Raw genomic sequence first — 12655 nt, forward strand, 5'->3', positions numbered from 1 at the left:
CAATAAAAATATCAAAGACTCACATAGTACCTCTGTATAAGAATAGTACAAGATCCACTTTCTGTAATTACTTGGGAATGGCATCCAGCAAATTCCCAGCAATTGCAGGGGTCCAGAGCACGAGTGGTGCTGCAAATGCCACTTGCTCTGGAGCTTTGAGTGGCTCTGTGGGAAGGAGGTTTGGAAAAGGTCTCTGTGTGGCCTCTGCTCTGTGGAAAAGACAAAGTTACAGTTTGGAGGATAAAAACCCTCCCCCGAGGCTGTGCTTAAGGTTAAACTTTAATTCCCTCTTCTCCAAATTTACAAATTTCATCTTTTCTGAAGGGCCTGGGAGCCCCTTGGAGCACAGTTAATTTTATGCACTCATAAATCACAGAAATTGTGGCGAAGGATGTCGGGCACTTTGAGTGTTTTTTCTTGCCTGGTACAAATTAAACTCGCTCAGGTGGTGCCTGGCTGGGAGGAAAGGTTTTATTTTCACAGCTGAAACTCTTAACCTGCTTTCAGGAGCAGGAAGGTAAATTACAGAGCCAAAAAACTGCCATAAAAAGCTGGTAATAGGGGAGAGAGAGATGAAACAGAAGATCTTCTACAACCCTTTGGGGAACCTGAAGGGGGTTTGTTTCTGCATAAATGTCTGTACAAAGATGATTTTTTTTTCCCTCCCTCTTCTATATAATTAGTTTAAAATGTGATGACACAACAAAACATCCCTGGCACCTGAGCTAAAAAAACAAAGGCTGGGGCTTGCAAAAAAGGAGGTGCTTTAAATGTGCAGTTTTCTGTGCAGAGCAGTCGGTGCTGGAGAAATTCAAGTTCATATTGGCAGGTTCATCTCAGCTTTCTGGACTAATGGCAAGGTTTTGAGCTCTAGATGTTCTGGTTGGCTGGATTGTCTGTTTTGAGCCTTCCAAAAAGGCACTTGGGGTGGAATTGGGGTCACAGAGTTGCATGTTTGAAATTGGGTTTGTACTGGGAACAGCAGAGGAAACCTGGGCACCTGCCCAGCTCAGCCCTTGCACAAGGTCTTATTACATTATTATATTACTATTATATTATTTTATTGTTATGTTATTATACACAGTGTTCATTTTGTATGTCTGAGCCCTTAGTTCTGTAAGGAATTAATTGCTTGTGTAGGAATTTGGTGCCAACATAAGCTTTGGAGGAAATTCTGGAAAAAAAAAAAAACAAAACAACAAACCAAAACCAACCAAATCAATCAAAGAAATAAAACCACCACCACCCCTAACCCCTAAACAACCTTTAAACAGCTTTAAGCTGATAAATTATTTGTCTTTTTTCTACTGGAAAATTAAAAATGCAAAGTCATGTTGACTTGGATTCGAAGTGCCTGTGAATTGTAGTTGGGGAGGGATTTTTCTGTTTGTGTTTTAACCTCAGTAATTACAGCTACTACAGTGACAACCATTTATTTTTTGAAATGGCTGATCTATGGATTTTAAGCCCAGTAAACATTGCCTGCTGCCAGAACTCCCAAAACAGAGCACCAGGCTGTTCCTCAGCAATTAAATGTTGTAGCTCAGGCCTGAGCTCCCCGTGACTCCATCTCTCCTGGCAGGAAAACTCACGAGCCATGGGAAGATATTTCCCCAGGGAACTGGATTTCTGCATTTCCAACCAACACAAGAGGCAGTGGCAGGTCTGGGGCTCTGGGAGGGGGGCAGCTGCATTTTGCTTTTTGAACCCAAGTTTTCCCCATAAAGGAGAGCATCCTGTTAATAATTCTCATTGTGTCACCATCTTATTCAAACTTCTGCTCTCTATAAAAGAAATTTTTCTGGGTGAAATAACTGGGCACTGAGCAGGTAGCACTGGAGATGCACAAAACCTGTCTGGGCACAGTCTGTGACTGCTCCAGGAGCTTGAGCAGGGAGCTGGGTCTGGAATGCTCTCCAATGGTTCCTTCCAGCCTGAACCATTCTGGGATCCCTGTTTAACACATCCCAGGTGCACATGTATGTGTAAAAAAAAATAAAAACTAATGGAAAAGCAACACTCACTTCTGGCCAAAATGTGCTGATTTGCCCCTAGAATGCCAGACTGGTTTGGGTTGGAAGGGACCTTAAATCTCACCTCATTCCAACCCACGGCAGGGACACCTTCCACTGGCCCAGGTTGCTCTGAGCCCTTTCAGTCTGGTCTCACCCCTCTGTTTAATTTTTAGGAAGTGTTGATTATTTCAAGGTTGTTGGAATTCAGCCTCCAGGGGGAAAATGGAGGTATTTCAGGGTGGTGCTGAGGCAAGAGTGAGCAGCAGAGAAGGGGGGTGTTCCTGGCTCTTGGATGGCTTCATCACCATCCCCACTGGTGGATGAGGAGCTCAGCCTTGTTGTGGTGCTGAGCTTACTCGGTGCCTCTGGAGACGCTGCCAGAGCTCACACCAAACTTTCCCTTGTAATACCATCTCTCTGGGGCTGGGGGTTCTGGATCTGTGGAGAAACTGCAGCTGTCCCATGGCAGAGGGCTCTCCTGAGAGCTTTGGGGTGAATTTGCCCGGGGCAGGTCGTGGGGCGAACAGGGCTCTGTGTGCGAGCGGAGCGAACGGTTCCTGGGGATGGTTCGGTCTCCTCACGCTGACATTTGATTTCTGCAGCCTGCTGTGAGTTGGTAGTGCTGTTGGTAATGCTTTGGCTGTGCCCTTGCAGGTGGAGGCCCTGACCCACCAGCCCAGAGCCACCACGGTGCACGCTGTCCGGGATTCCGAGCTGGCCAAGCTGCCGGAGGGAGCCCTGATATCCATCAAACGCAAATTCCCCCAGGTAAGAGCATTAAAAGTATTGCTCTGTCTGTCTCAAAGATGCCTGAGAGGCTCAAACTCCCCCTTAGCACAGACTCCTCTGGGTTTGCCGCTTGACTGATGCGTGCTGAGCAAACGCTGCGTTCTCCTCGGCTGCCGGAGCGGAGCCAGCCCAGACTCCCACCAGCTTTCCCTCCTCTGTCTCCTGATCAACTGGAGCAGCTTTTATTGCAGGGCTGGCTTGGCTCTCTGGAAGAACTTCTGCTTAAATGCAGGATGTGCATGTTTAGCAGAGTGGAAACCACTCTGTGCTGCTGAGAGGAAATGGAAGTTTGACTCCTGCAATCACTTTAAATTGTTGTTGCTGGTTCATCCTCCCCACTGGGGCTCCAGGTCAGCACTTGTTTCTGTGTACCTTTATCTCCAGAGCTTTGATATTTGGGGGTTGGTTTCCCTCTTCCTGCCATTTTTAGGCTGTCAATCCTCGTTCTGCAACTGCCAGAGCTGTCTGTGTCGTAAAGACTGTGATTGCTCCCTTTGAATCCATCAACTCATCCATCTCCTTTAATTCATTTGACATTATACCTCTCCCCTGCAAATCTGGAGACTGACGGACTTGAAATTTAATTCTTTGGTCCTTAAGTGCATCAGGGACATTAAACTAAGCACTAAATCATTGCACTGGCCTTAGAGGCAATTCTTTAATGCTGTTACTTCAAATTATTTCGGATTTTTCTTTCTACTGTCTTTAAGACATAGACTTTTTTTACTAGATTTCATAAAAAACACATACCCCCCTACAAGAATAACAAACCTAATTAAAATACTTGCATTCTTTTGCTTTCCTAGGACCTATAATAACTTTTAAAATTATTTTTTAACTGTATAATATAAAGCCTGCGTTCATGCATTTTCAGGTTACCAAAAGTTTGGGGTTTTTGTCTGTGTTATTGCCAGGATAATTTCATCATTTTGAGTTTCATCAGGTGTTCAGGAGTTATGTCAATGAAAAATAATTTTCCTGGTTTCCCTGTAAGAATCGTTTTTGCTTCAGTGTTTCTGACCTTCTCTTGGGGGCTGTTAAGGCAGTTCTGGTCCCTGGAGTTCACCTGAACAGTCCTCTGAGTCCATTCCTCTCTGTTTAATGTCAGAGGTTTCCTGCCCAGCTGGTGAACTGGGAGCAGGTGTCACCCCTGCACAGAACTACCCCCACACTGGGTAGGACAGTGTGACCTCCTCTCTGGGATGGCCCTTTCAACTCTCCCTCTCCTTGGGACTGATCCAGAAGGGAGGAAAGGAGCCAGGGAGAATTTAACCCCACCTTCCTGCTTGCACAGGGGGGGATTTCAGTGTTAATAATAAACATGGAGACTGTAAATTAGCAGGATGGTGGGTTTGGTTGGAAGGGACCTTAAACCTCATCTCATTCCACCTCTGCCATGGGCATAGACACCTTCCACTAGCCCAGGTTGCTCCAACCTGGCCCAAACACTGAGCAGTGCCTTGAAGGCTGCTCTGCACAAAGGTTGGGTTCTAATTCTGCCTTTTTATCTGGGGCAAGAATTTATTTCAGTGTCTCTTTTCTCTCTCTTCCCCCTTCCTATTCTGCCAGCTGGCAGAGTTGTTTTCCCCTCTGAAGAGTGATCTCTGTGGAGCTGTGAATCTCTTTGCTTTGCAGTTCAAGTTGAGCTTGAGTGTTACATTTATAGTACAAATCAAAACATTTATTTGTAAGAGAATTCAAATGTCTCCCTGTGTCTGAAGAACACAGCCTCGAATTCCTGACCTTTTTCAGGATGGAATTAGTTTTTCTCTAGACTTGCATATAGGGTGGCTAATTAGTTGCAATGAAACAGAAATGCTAAAATAGATATTTTAAGGAACTGTGTTGCAAAAAAGGTTGTTAGAGAAACACATTCGTGCTGCTGTTTGAGGTCTCCAAATTCTAAGTAGATGTTAAACTGGTACAAAAAATGTGAGAACTTAGATTTTTTTTTTTTTTCCTGTGGGGTTATTTTAGAACCAGCACTAGAAATAGAAAGAGGAGCATAAGATAGACTGTATGTAGGTGATCTGTGCAGTTAATGCCTTCAGATTGTCTTAGGAACTTGAAATACAATATTTGTATAAGATTTCAGAGTCCTTGTGCCTTGGTTTGGGGTGGAAGGGACCTTAAAGCTCATCTCATTCCACAACAGGTTAGAAAGTTTGGAGGTAAGTAGAACATAGAGAGTCAACTTTTAAAGGGTTTTACTGGAGAGAAATGTTTGAGCTGAAAACTCCTGAATTGCATCCAGGGGACAGGGACTGGGTGGCTGTTCCTGAGAAAAAGAATCCAGGCATTGGAGAATCAAAAGCTGCCCATGCCAGCACAGTGTCAGGCAGGTGCAAAAAAAATAAACTCTGTTCATGAAAGGCTTTTTGGAGGGAAGAAACCCTGACATTCTCCCTGATGCTGGAAAAGCTTTGGCAGCACCTTTGAAGGCAGAGCAAAGGAGGGGTCTTGGAGGACAGAAAGGCTGCTGAGTGCTGGGTGGAAATACTGCCCTAGAAAGACAAAAAAAGCCTGGGGAAGGTTAGGGGAAGATGTGGGAGCTATTTTCAGATGTGTAAAGTTGTCTTCTGCTAGAAAGGGCAGAAGCTGCTCATGATACTGGAACTGGGACTGAACTGAAAGGGCAGCAGTTGGGTGGTGAGAAAAAGCTGATTCTGCTCCCTGGAAAGACTAAAAGATGGTTACTTGTTTTTATAACCTCTCTTAAAATGATCATTGAAGAGATGCTTAGTGCAGAGCAGAAGGATGGGCCAAATGAATTCTCTCTGTCCTATTTTCACAGCTGTTATTCTGGTGGAGTGATTTATACACAGGTTTATGATGTTGTTTTCCCCATTCAACCAGAAGTAATAAAGTAATGAAGGGATAGCAGGTGCAATAGTTCTGAAATAACTGACTGGGTAGCAGGAGCTGGCTGGTGATGCAGCACTGTGGTGGAGGATTTCCCTCCTGGTCCTCTGCAGAGGAGAAAACCACCTTTTAGGGAGGAAAAACAGCCAGTCTGCCTCTGTGAAACCCTCCATGCTCCTCCACTGCCTGGGGAGGGTCAGTTATGAGTCTCACCTGCTGGATAATAGTCAAACATTGGTGCTTGTCCTCTGAGTGTCCCTCTTAGAGGAATGACACGCCAGGGATAACTGGGGTTTTTTGTGATCCTCTTGGCAGATCCCACAGAGCCTGAATGGTGTGTAAATTAACAGCCAAGAACTGGGCAGTTCCTGGGCTTGAGCTCCCTTCTCAGTTACCCTGTTTCTTGTCAAGGGTGAAGAACCCTTTTAATTGTAGGATTTGGTGGATGCACTTCACCCTGCAGCCTTTCCCCCAGCCATGCTGTGTTTGTAGGGGATCCAGAGAGGGTTCCAACCCTGGAATGCACTGTAAGAAAATATTACCTGATGGGCAAGGAAACTGTAGGACGTGGGTGGTGCTGGCCAAGAACAACAGTGTGAAATGAGGGAAGTCATGCTCTGTTAGTCCAGGCAGTGATTCCAGTTCCTTGAGCTGTGATGGACAGTCTGGAAAAATGGCAGGGAGGGAAGCTCCATGTGCTTGTCCTCTGTTTTGTCTCCCCTCCTGACCAGCTGCTTTGGGACAGAATTCTGCTCTGCTGGGACCTTCCATGGGCCCCACTGGAGCCCAGGTTATTCCGAGGGCTGAAGCAGGTGGGTGAGGATGGGGAGTCTGATCTCAGGTATAGATAACAGCCAAAATTCCAGAGTGTGTGCCCAGAAATGACAGATGTTGACTTCCAGATCCTGCTCAGTCTGCACAAGCCAAATCTTCATCGTCTGGCTGCTCAGGGAAGCGTCTAAACCTTGATTCGCTCCGGACGTGGCATCCTGGACATTCCCAATGGGAGTGGCCCGTGGTGCCAAACTTCTCCTTCGTTTTCTCAGCCCTGGTGCCCGGAGCTCTCCAGCACAGCCCTCAGGGCACTCTGCCAGCCCCAGCATTTGCTCTCCGACAGCCTCCGCGTCGCTGCCGGTGCCGCTCGAAGCTTTCCAGCCTTGCAGGAGCGAAAGGAAATTGATTCTTTCTATTTTCATCCCTGCCTTCGGTTCTGGAAAGTAGGACAGGGAAGCAGCTCACGATTCCTGGCACTGCAAAGCAGCGTCGAGGCAGCAGCGAGAGCTCAGAGCCTGTGAACAGATCACAGAGATGTTCTAACGTCGCTGCAGAGCTGGGATCGCGTTTCCTAGATTAGCTTTGCCTCTCCCGAGCCGAGAGAGAGAGTTTTTAGAGTTCTAACTTGAAATTTAGACCTGCTGGAGCTGATGGAAATTGTGCTGAGAAATTGCTTGGGAGCTGTGGGGGCTGAACTGTGAGACAACCTTTGGCATGCTGAAAAACAGCAAGAGGTTGTTTTTTTTTTTTTTTTTTCTGCATCTTTCTTTTAATTCTAAGTTTGCCCCTGGGGTTTAAATATATTCAGAGCCCATCATCCACCTCCAGCTGGAGTCTTGCTATCTTTATAGGTGTATTTTAGCCAGAGCCCTTCTGAAGTGGCTGGAGCCTTCCCCAGGGTTCTCTGCTTTACAAAGTGAGCTCAGCAATGTGCCCTCTTTTCAAAACGCTCCCCTCAGGCAGCGGGAAGATCGTGCGTCATCACTTGAGCTCGATGTGGCCCAGTGGAACAGGTCAGGAGGGGCTGTGCTTCTGGATTCTTCTGTAGTTGTTCTCGTGGGCCATTAAAAAGAGTGTTCCTTGACTGCAGGAGAAGTGGAGGTGAAAAGGAGGGAAGGAAGGTGTTCGTGGAAGCCCCGTGGTCAGCCAGGGTAGGCAGGCAGGAGGGAGTCCTTAATCAGAGCAGCGATGCCTCAGTGACGTTTTTCTTCCAGGCTCGATTGATCCCAAGCCTTAGAAGCTCAAACAGCCTCAGGATAAAGCTGCAGCTCCCCTGTGTGCTTTAGCAGCCTTTGTAGAGGTGCCAAGGCATTGTTGGGAGGGAGCATTTAGGATTTGCTTTGTCACGGCGCTGATCAAACCCTGGGAAGTTTCTGCTGGAGACCCCTTGCTAAGCTCCTGATTCCAGGACAAGCCAGGGTTTATCTGATCTGGGGCCATGGAAAGCTTCAATAACAACCTGGTTTTATTCAAGCTGAGGATCTAATTCACTTCTCCTCCTCCCTTGTCCCTTAATAAAAGCCCTTAAGAAAGCTGGTAGAGAATCATCTCTGCTCCTGGAAAGCACTTCCTGAGAAATGAACCTGCTGCTCTGGATTTTGTGGGTAAAATGGCTGATGGCACTATTTTACCTCAACTGCTTTTCCTTTGTAGAACAGCAAACCCTTGGCAGCCCTGTTTTCCATGCCAGCTCGTTCCCAGTGGGTCTCTGGGTGGCACAAAGCCCTTTTATGTGTCCTTTAACTTGATCCCATCTGGGTGTGAAGGTCAGGAACACCCTGCTGTGAAGGCACCAGTAAATTGTTATTTAATATGTTTAATTTCTTCTCCCTGTGAGCAGGGACAGCCCCCAGGGAATGGCTGGAGCTGTGTCAGGGCAGGCTCAGGGTGGATCTCAGGGAAAGGTTCTTCCCCCAGAGGGTGGTTGGCACTGAACAGGCTCCCCAGGGCAGTGGGCACAGCCCCAAGGCTGCCAGAGCTCCAGGAGGGTTTGGACAACGCTCTGAGGGACAGGGTGGGATTGTTGGAGTGTCTGTGCAGGGCCAGGGGTTGGACTGGATGGTCCTTGTGAGTCCCTCTAATTTAGGAGGTTCTATGGTACAGTATCCTGTGATTCTAATCTAAGGGAGCCCTACTGGGTGACTGGAGTTTTAGAAGCTTAACTAGAAAGTATCTTATTTTTAGATTTCAGTATCACTGGAAAGAGTCCACAGCTCACCTGCAGGCACCTTGTTTGCTGGGTGTGTTGGGTCTGAGCGATGGTGGAGGGACCAGAGAGCAAAAGCACATTCAGGTTTGTGGGGCTGTACCTGCTGGTTGTACAGGACTGACACTGCCATGTCAGGTTTGTTCCTTGCTTCCTTCAGCCAAGGCTGCTTTCCTGGCCCAGGAACCTGCAGGAAGATGAGGCTGACAGGGAATGGGACTGTCCTTCCTGGGGCCTGGCCCTTTGCTTCCATGCACAGCAGCTTTGATTTAATATCCAGTACAATGAAAGCTGAACCCTCCTGCAGGGTGATGAGGGGAGGAATGTATCTTTTAGGTTTTGATTTTGTTCTTTCGTGTGTTTTGTTGTTATATATGTTTCTTCTGTTGTAGCTGAAAGGGATTTGTACTGCACAGTCCTTTACATCAGTTGGGATTTGTTGCCGTGAGTTTGGGATATTAGTGTTGATTTTGTGAAGTTTTTCTCTCATTTAGAATCGTGGAATTCCAGAATGAGTTGGAAGGGACCTTAAAGCTCATCTTCCACCCCCTGCCATGGGCAGGGACACCTTCCACTATCCCAGGGTGCTCCAACCTGGCCTTGGACACTTCCAGGGATCCAGGGGCAACCACAGCTTCTCTGGGCAACCTGTGCCAGGGCCTGCCCACCCTCCCAGGGAAGGATTCTTTCCCAGTATCCCATCTAACCCTGCCCTCTGGCAGTGGGAAGCCATTCCCCCTTGTCCTGTCTCTCTGTGTCCTTGTCCCAAGTCCCTCTCCATCTTTCTTATAGGCTCCCTTCAGGTACTAAATTTCTCCAAATCCAAAGTTATCTAAGATGGGAACAAGCTTTGTTTGGAACAGTTGTTATCCATCAGCAGATGGTCAATTTGCCAGGCAGTCCTTAGTATTCACAGAACAAAATAAATATCCATATGAAAGTATTTTACAACTGAGTTCTCATGAAAATCACTTTTCAAAAGGGCTCATTATAAAACAACTCTTGAGTTTCACAGTTGAATAGGAACAAAGGCTTTAACCAGAACCCAGCCTTGGAAGATTAGCAGGGCTGGGTAATAGTTTGAAATATTGAAGTGGATGATAGGAAATAGAGCACTGCAGAGTGGCTGGAACCTCTTGGTGTGGGAATTACAGTGGCTGTGGAGGGCCCAGACCCGAGGGGGATGGAACAATCAGCTCTGTGCTGGCACCACCAGCGGGTGATGTGGAGCTGAAATCCTGCCTGGCCTTGTAGCTGAGTTTGTTTTGCAACTGGAATTAATCCTCCCTAAAGTAATCCCACACAGTCCCTTGGGATGTGGTGTTTAGTCCTTCCCTGCCATGAGTGCAGAGGCTGCAGGTCTGTTCAGTAATTTAACATTAGTTAAGCAGAGGGGAAATGAATGGTTTCCCAGAGCCTGCTCTGTGGCAGCTGCAGGAACAGACTGTCACCTTCAATAGGAGGGAGCTGGGGGGGCTTTGGGGGGTGAGAGAGCCTGAGTGGGTCTTATTGGGATGGAGCCGATTGAGAAGCAGCCAGAAAAACAACATATTTCCAGATAGATGAGGTGGAGAGTGGTGAGCCAGGTCAGAAAGGTGGAATCGTGCTGAGGGAAGTGCTCTCCATCACCATTTGAGAAACAGGAAAACACTTTGTCCTGTTGTGCCCTGCACAAAAGTGTTCTGGGAGGTAATCTGGAAAGGGGAGGAGGAGGAATGGTTTCTTGCCCTTGCAAAATGTGTGTCTCAACAATCTGCTCTGGGCCAGGGGGGTGGATTTGCAGTTGCAGTGGTGTCCAGGACAGCAGGAGGGGTTTGGGGGCTTTTGGGGCACAGAACTGATGCACTGGAGCCCCAAGAAGCTTTTGAGATGGAGATGTTTTAGACCTGTAAGGTCAGGTTTCTTCCTTCCTTCTGGCCTGAAAATTCTTTTGCATGAACTCAGGAGAGTGGGATTTTGTCTGCTTTGGGGGTATTTTTGACAGTTCACTCAGGCATCTTCCCAACCCGGGCTCCAGAGTCCTGACTTGCACCGTGAGCCCCTGCAGGGAATATTTAGGTGCTGGCAAAGCCCTGTGACCTTCCTGAGTCCCTTCCCAGCCTGAGCCCGGAGCAGTGGGTGGGAAGGTGAGTTCCTGGTCCCAAGGACAGGGGGAACCTGAGTTTTAGGGCTCTGTGCACACCTGGCCTGACAGTAGAAGTGTCTGATCGATGGCTCCACTGCTCGTTATCGGTCGCAGTGATTAACTCTGATTAACTGATGCTCTCACTGCTGGGGCACCTCCTAATCATGAGGAAGGATTAATTCAACTTTCTCCCAAACTAAACCACACTCAGCTCTATCCATAGCATGAGGGGTCCAAAAACTTACATTCACTTTGCAGGCAATTAATGATCCTTTCCTAATTTAGAAACCTCCCAGTGTTCTTCCATAAGTCTGGGCTCCATCTCTCTGCCTTCTTGCAGTGCAGATTTCTCCTCAAACCTTAAATTTAAACCACCTGATCCTGTGCCAGCAGGAGGTGTGTTTGCAGGGCTGGGTGGTTGGTGCTAGAAGAGACTGTAAAACCCAGGATGTGCCGCAGGGATGAGCAGACGCTTCCGACTGGGAAGGCTGTGCAGCCCTGGGTGACGGTGACACCGTGGAAATGGGATAATTATGCCACCAGAATTCCTGCCTTCCCCCTCTGCCCAAACCCTCGCTGCCAGTTCTCAGAGAGCTCTCATAGGATCATTGCATTGTTAAGGCTGGAAGAGCCCTCCAGGATCGAGTCCAACCACCAGCCCAGCACCGGCACGTTCACCACTAACCCGTGTCCCCATGGGCCACATCCACATGATTTTTGAACATTCCAAGGATGGTGGCTCCACCAGTGCCCTGGGCAGCCTGTGCCAGTACCTTCTTTCAGTGAAGAAATGTTTCCTAATATCCAACCTAAACCTCCCCTGGTGCAACTTGAAGCTCTTTGCTCTTGTCCTGCCCCTTCTTACCCGGGAGAAGAGACTGATTTCCCCACCTTGATTTTCCTGTGAAATGCAGCTGAACAGGCAGGGTGGGGAGAAGTGACTGGGCTGAACCACAGCCCAGATGTCTGCACTGACCTCATCCTGTTACCTGCCCTTCTCCTGCCTCTGTCTCCTCCTGGCACACTTGGAATAACTCTTCCCCTTTAATCCTTCTCTCCTAACCCAAGGGCTGATCCCTGCCTGCTTCCTCCTCCTCCTCCTCCTGCCCAAGCTAACCCAACCCCCTCCACACAATCCCAGGTCCCCTGGCTTCCTTGTCGTCATCATCCAGCTGTGCTGCTCCTTCTGCTGTGTGGAGGGGGGAGAATGAAGGTGCTTGGGAGCCTGAAGGATGATTTTTCCCCATGGGTTTGCCGCTCTCCCCAGCTGCCCTGGATTTGGCAACCCTGCACACGGAAGGGCTGTGGGTCAGTCCTGGAAGGTCGGGTCTCCTGTCGATGGGGGGATGTGATTTACACTGACTTCTCCCTCAGGTGGATGGACAAGTCTCTTTTAAAGGAAAACACTGGCTTTTTGTGACAGGAGGTCTGGTGTCTGTGATATAAAACCCCATGGAAATTGCAGGCCAGTTCTTAGCTCCGATCCCAAACTGATGTTCCTGCGACGTTGCCATGACTGCGACAGTGACTCATCCCATTATGGTTTGCAGCTTTCTTGTTGTACAAAGTCACCAGGGAAATAATTTTCCCTATCTATACATCCCAAGGCTGTAAGGTTTGCTCCAGCAAACAAGACAAATAATATTTCCCGGTAATAGGAGCAGCCAACTGGAAAATGAGACCAATAGGTTCTATTCTTAGTTCCATCATTAACCTTGGACATATTTTGTAACTTAGCTGGAGCTCTCCTTAGCTGCCTGTAAAGCTGAAAAAGTTATAAATACAGGGGATGGTTTTAGTAAGTAATTAAAATTCTGACTCTGAAGTGTAAAATGTTCACAGCACCTCCCAGAACTGCTGAGGGAAGGTCCTGCTGTGCAGGTG

At 47.9% G+C, this 12655-nt stretch overlaps 1 protein-coding gene across 1 annotated transcript in view; it reads left to right on the forward strand.

Moving 5' to 3' along the window:
• The window catches only part of PNPLA7 (patatin like phospholipase domain containing 7), a gene marked incomplete at its 3' end in the record, with an annotated part of 67249 nt that overhangs the window by 48923 nt on the left and 5671 nt on the right, over positions 1 to 12655 (forward strand). Inside the window, exon 20 of the mRNA XM_027905105.1 lies at positions 2670 to 2783. Coding sequence (XP_027760906.1) covers positions 2670 to 2783 — 114 coding nt within the window. The remainder of the gene's footprint in view (positions 1 to 2669; positions 2784 to 12655) is intronic.

Source organism: Empidonax traillii, unplaced genomic scaffold (assembly GCF_003031625.1).
Source record: "Empidonax traillii isolate 1590-97213 ecotype Southwest subspecies unplaced genomic scaffold, ASM303162v1 scaffold1123:size177737, whole genome shotgun sequence".
In the NCBI taxonomy this organism is placed as follows: domain Eukaryota; kingdom Metazoa; phylum Chordata; class Aves; order Passeriformes; family Tyrannidae; genus Empidonax; species Empidonax traillii.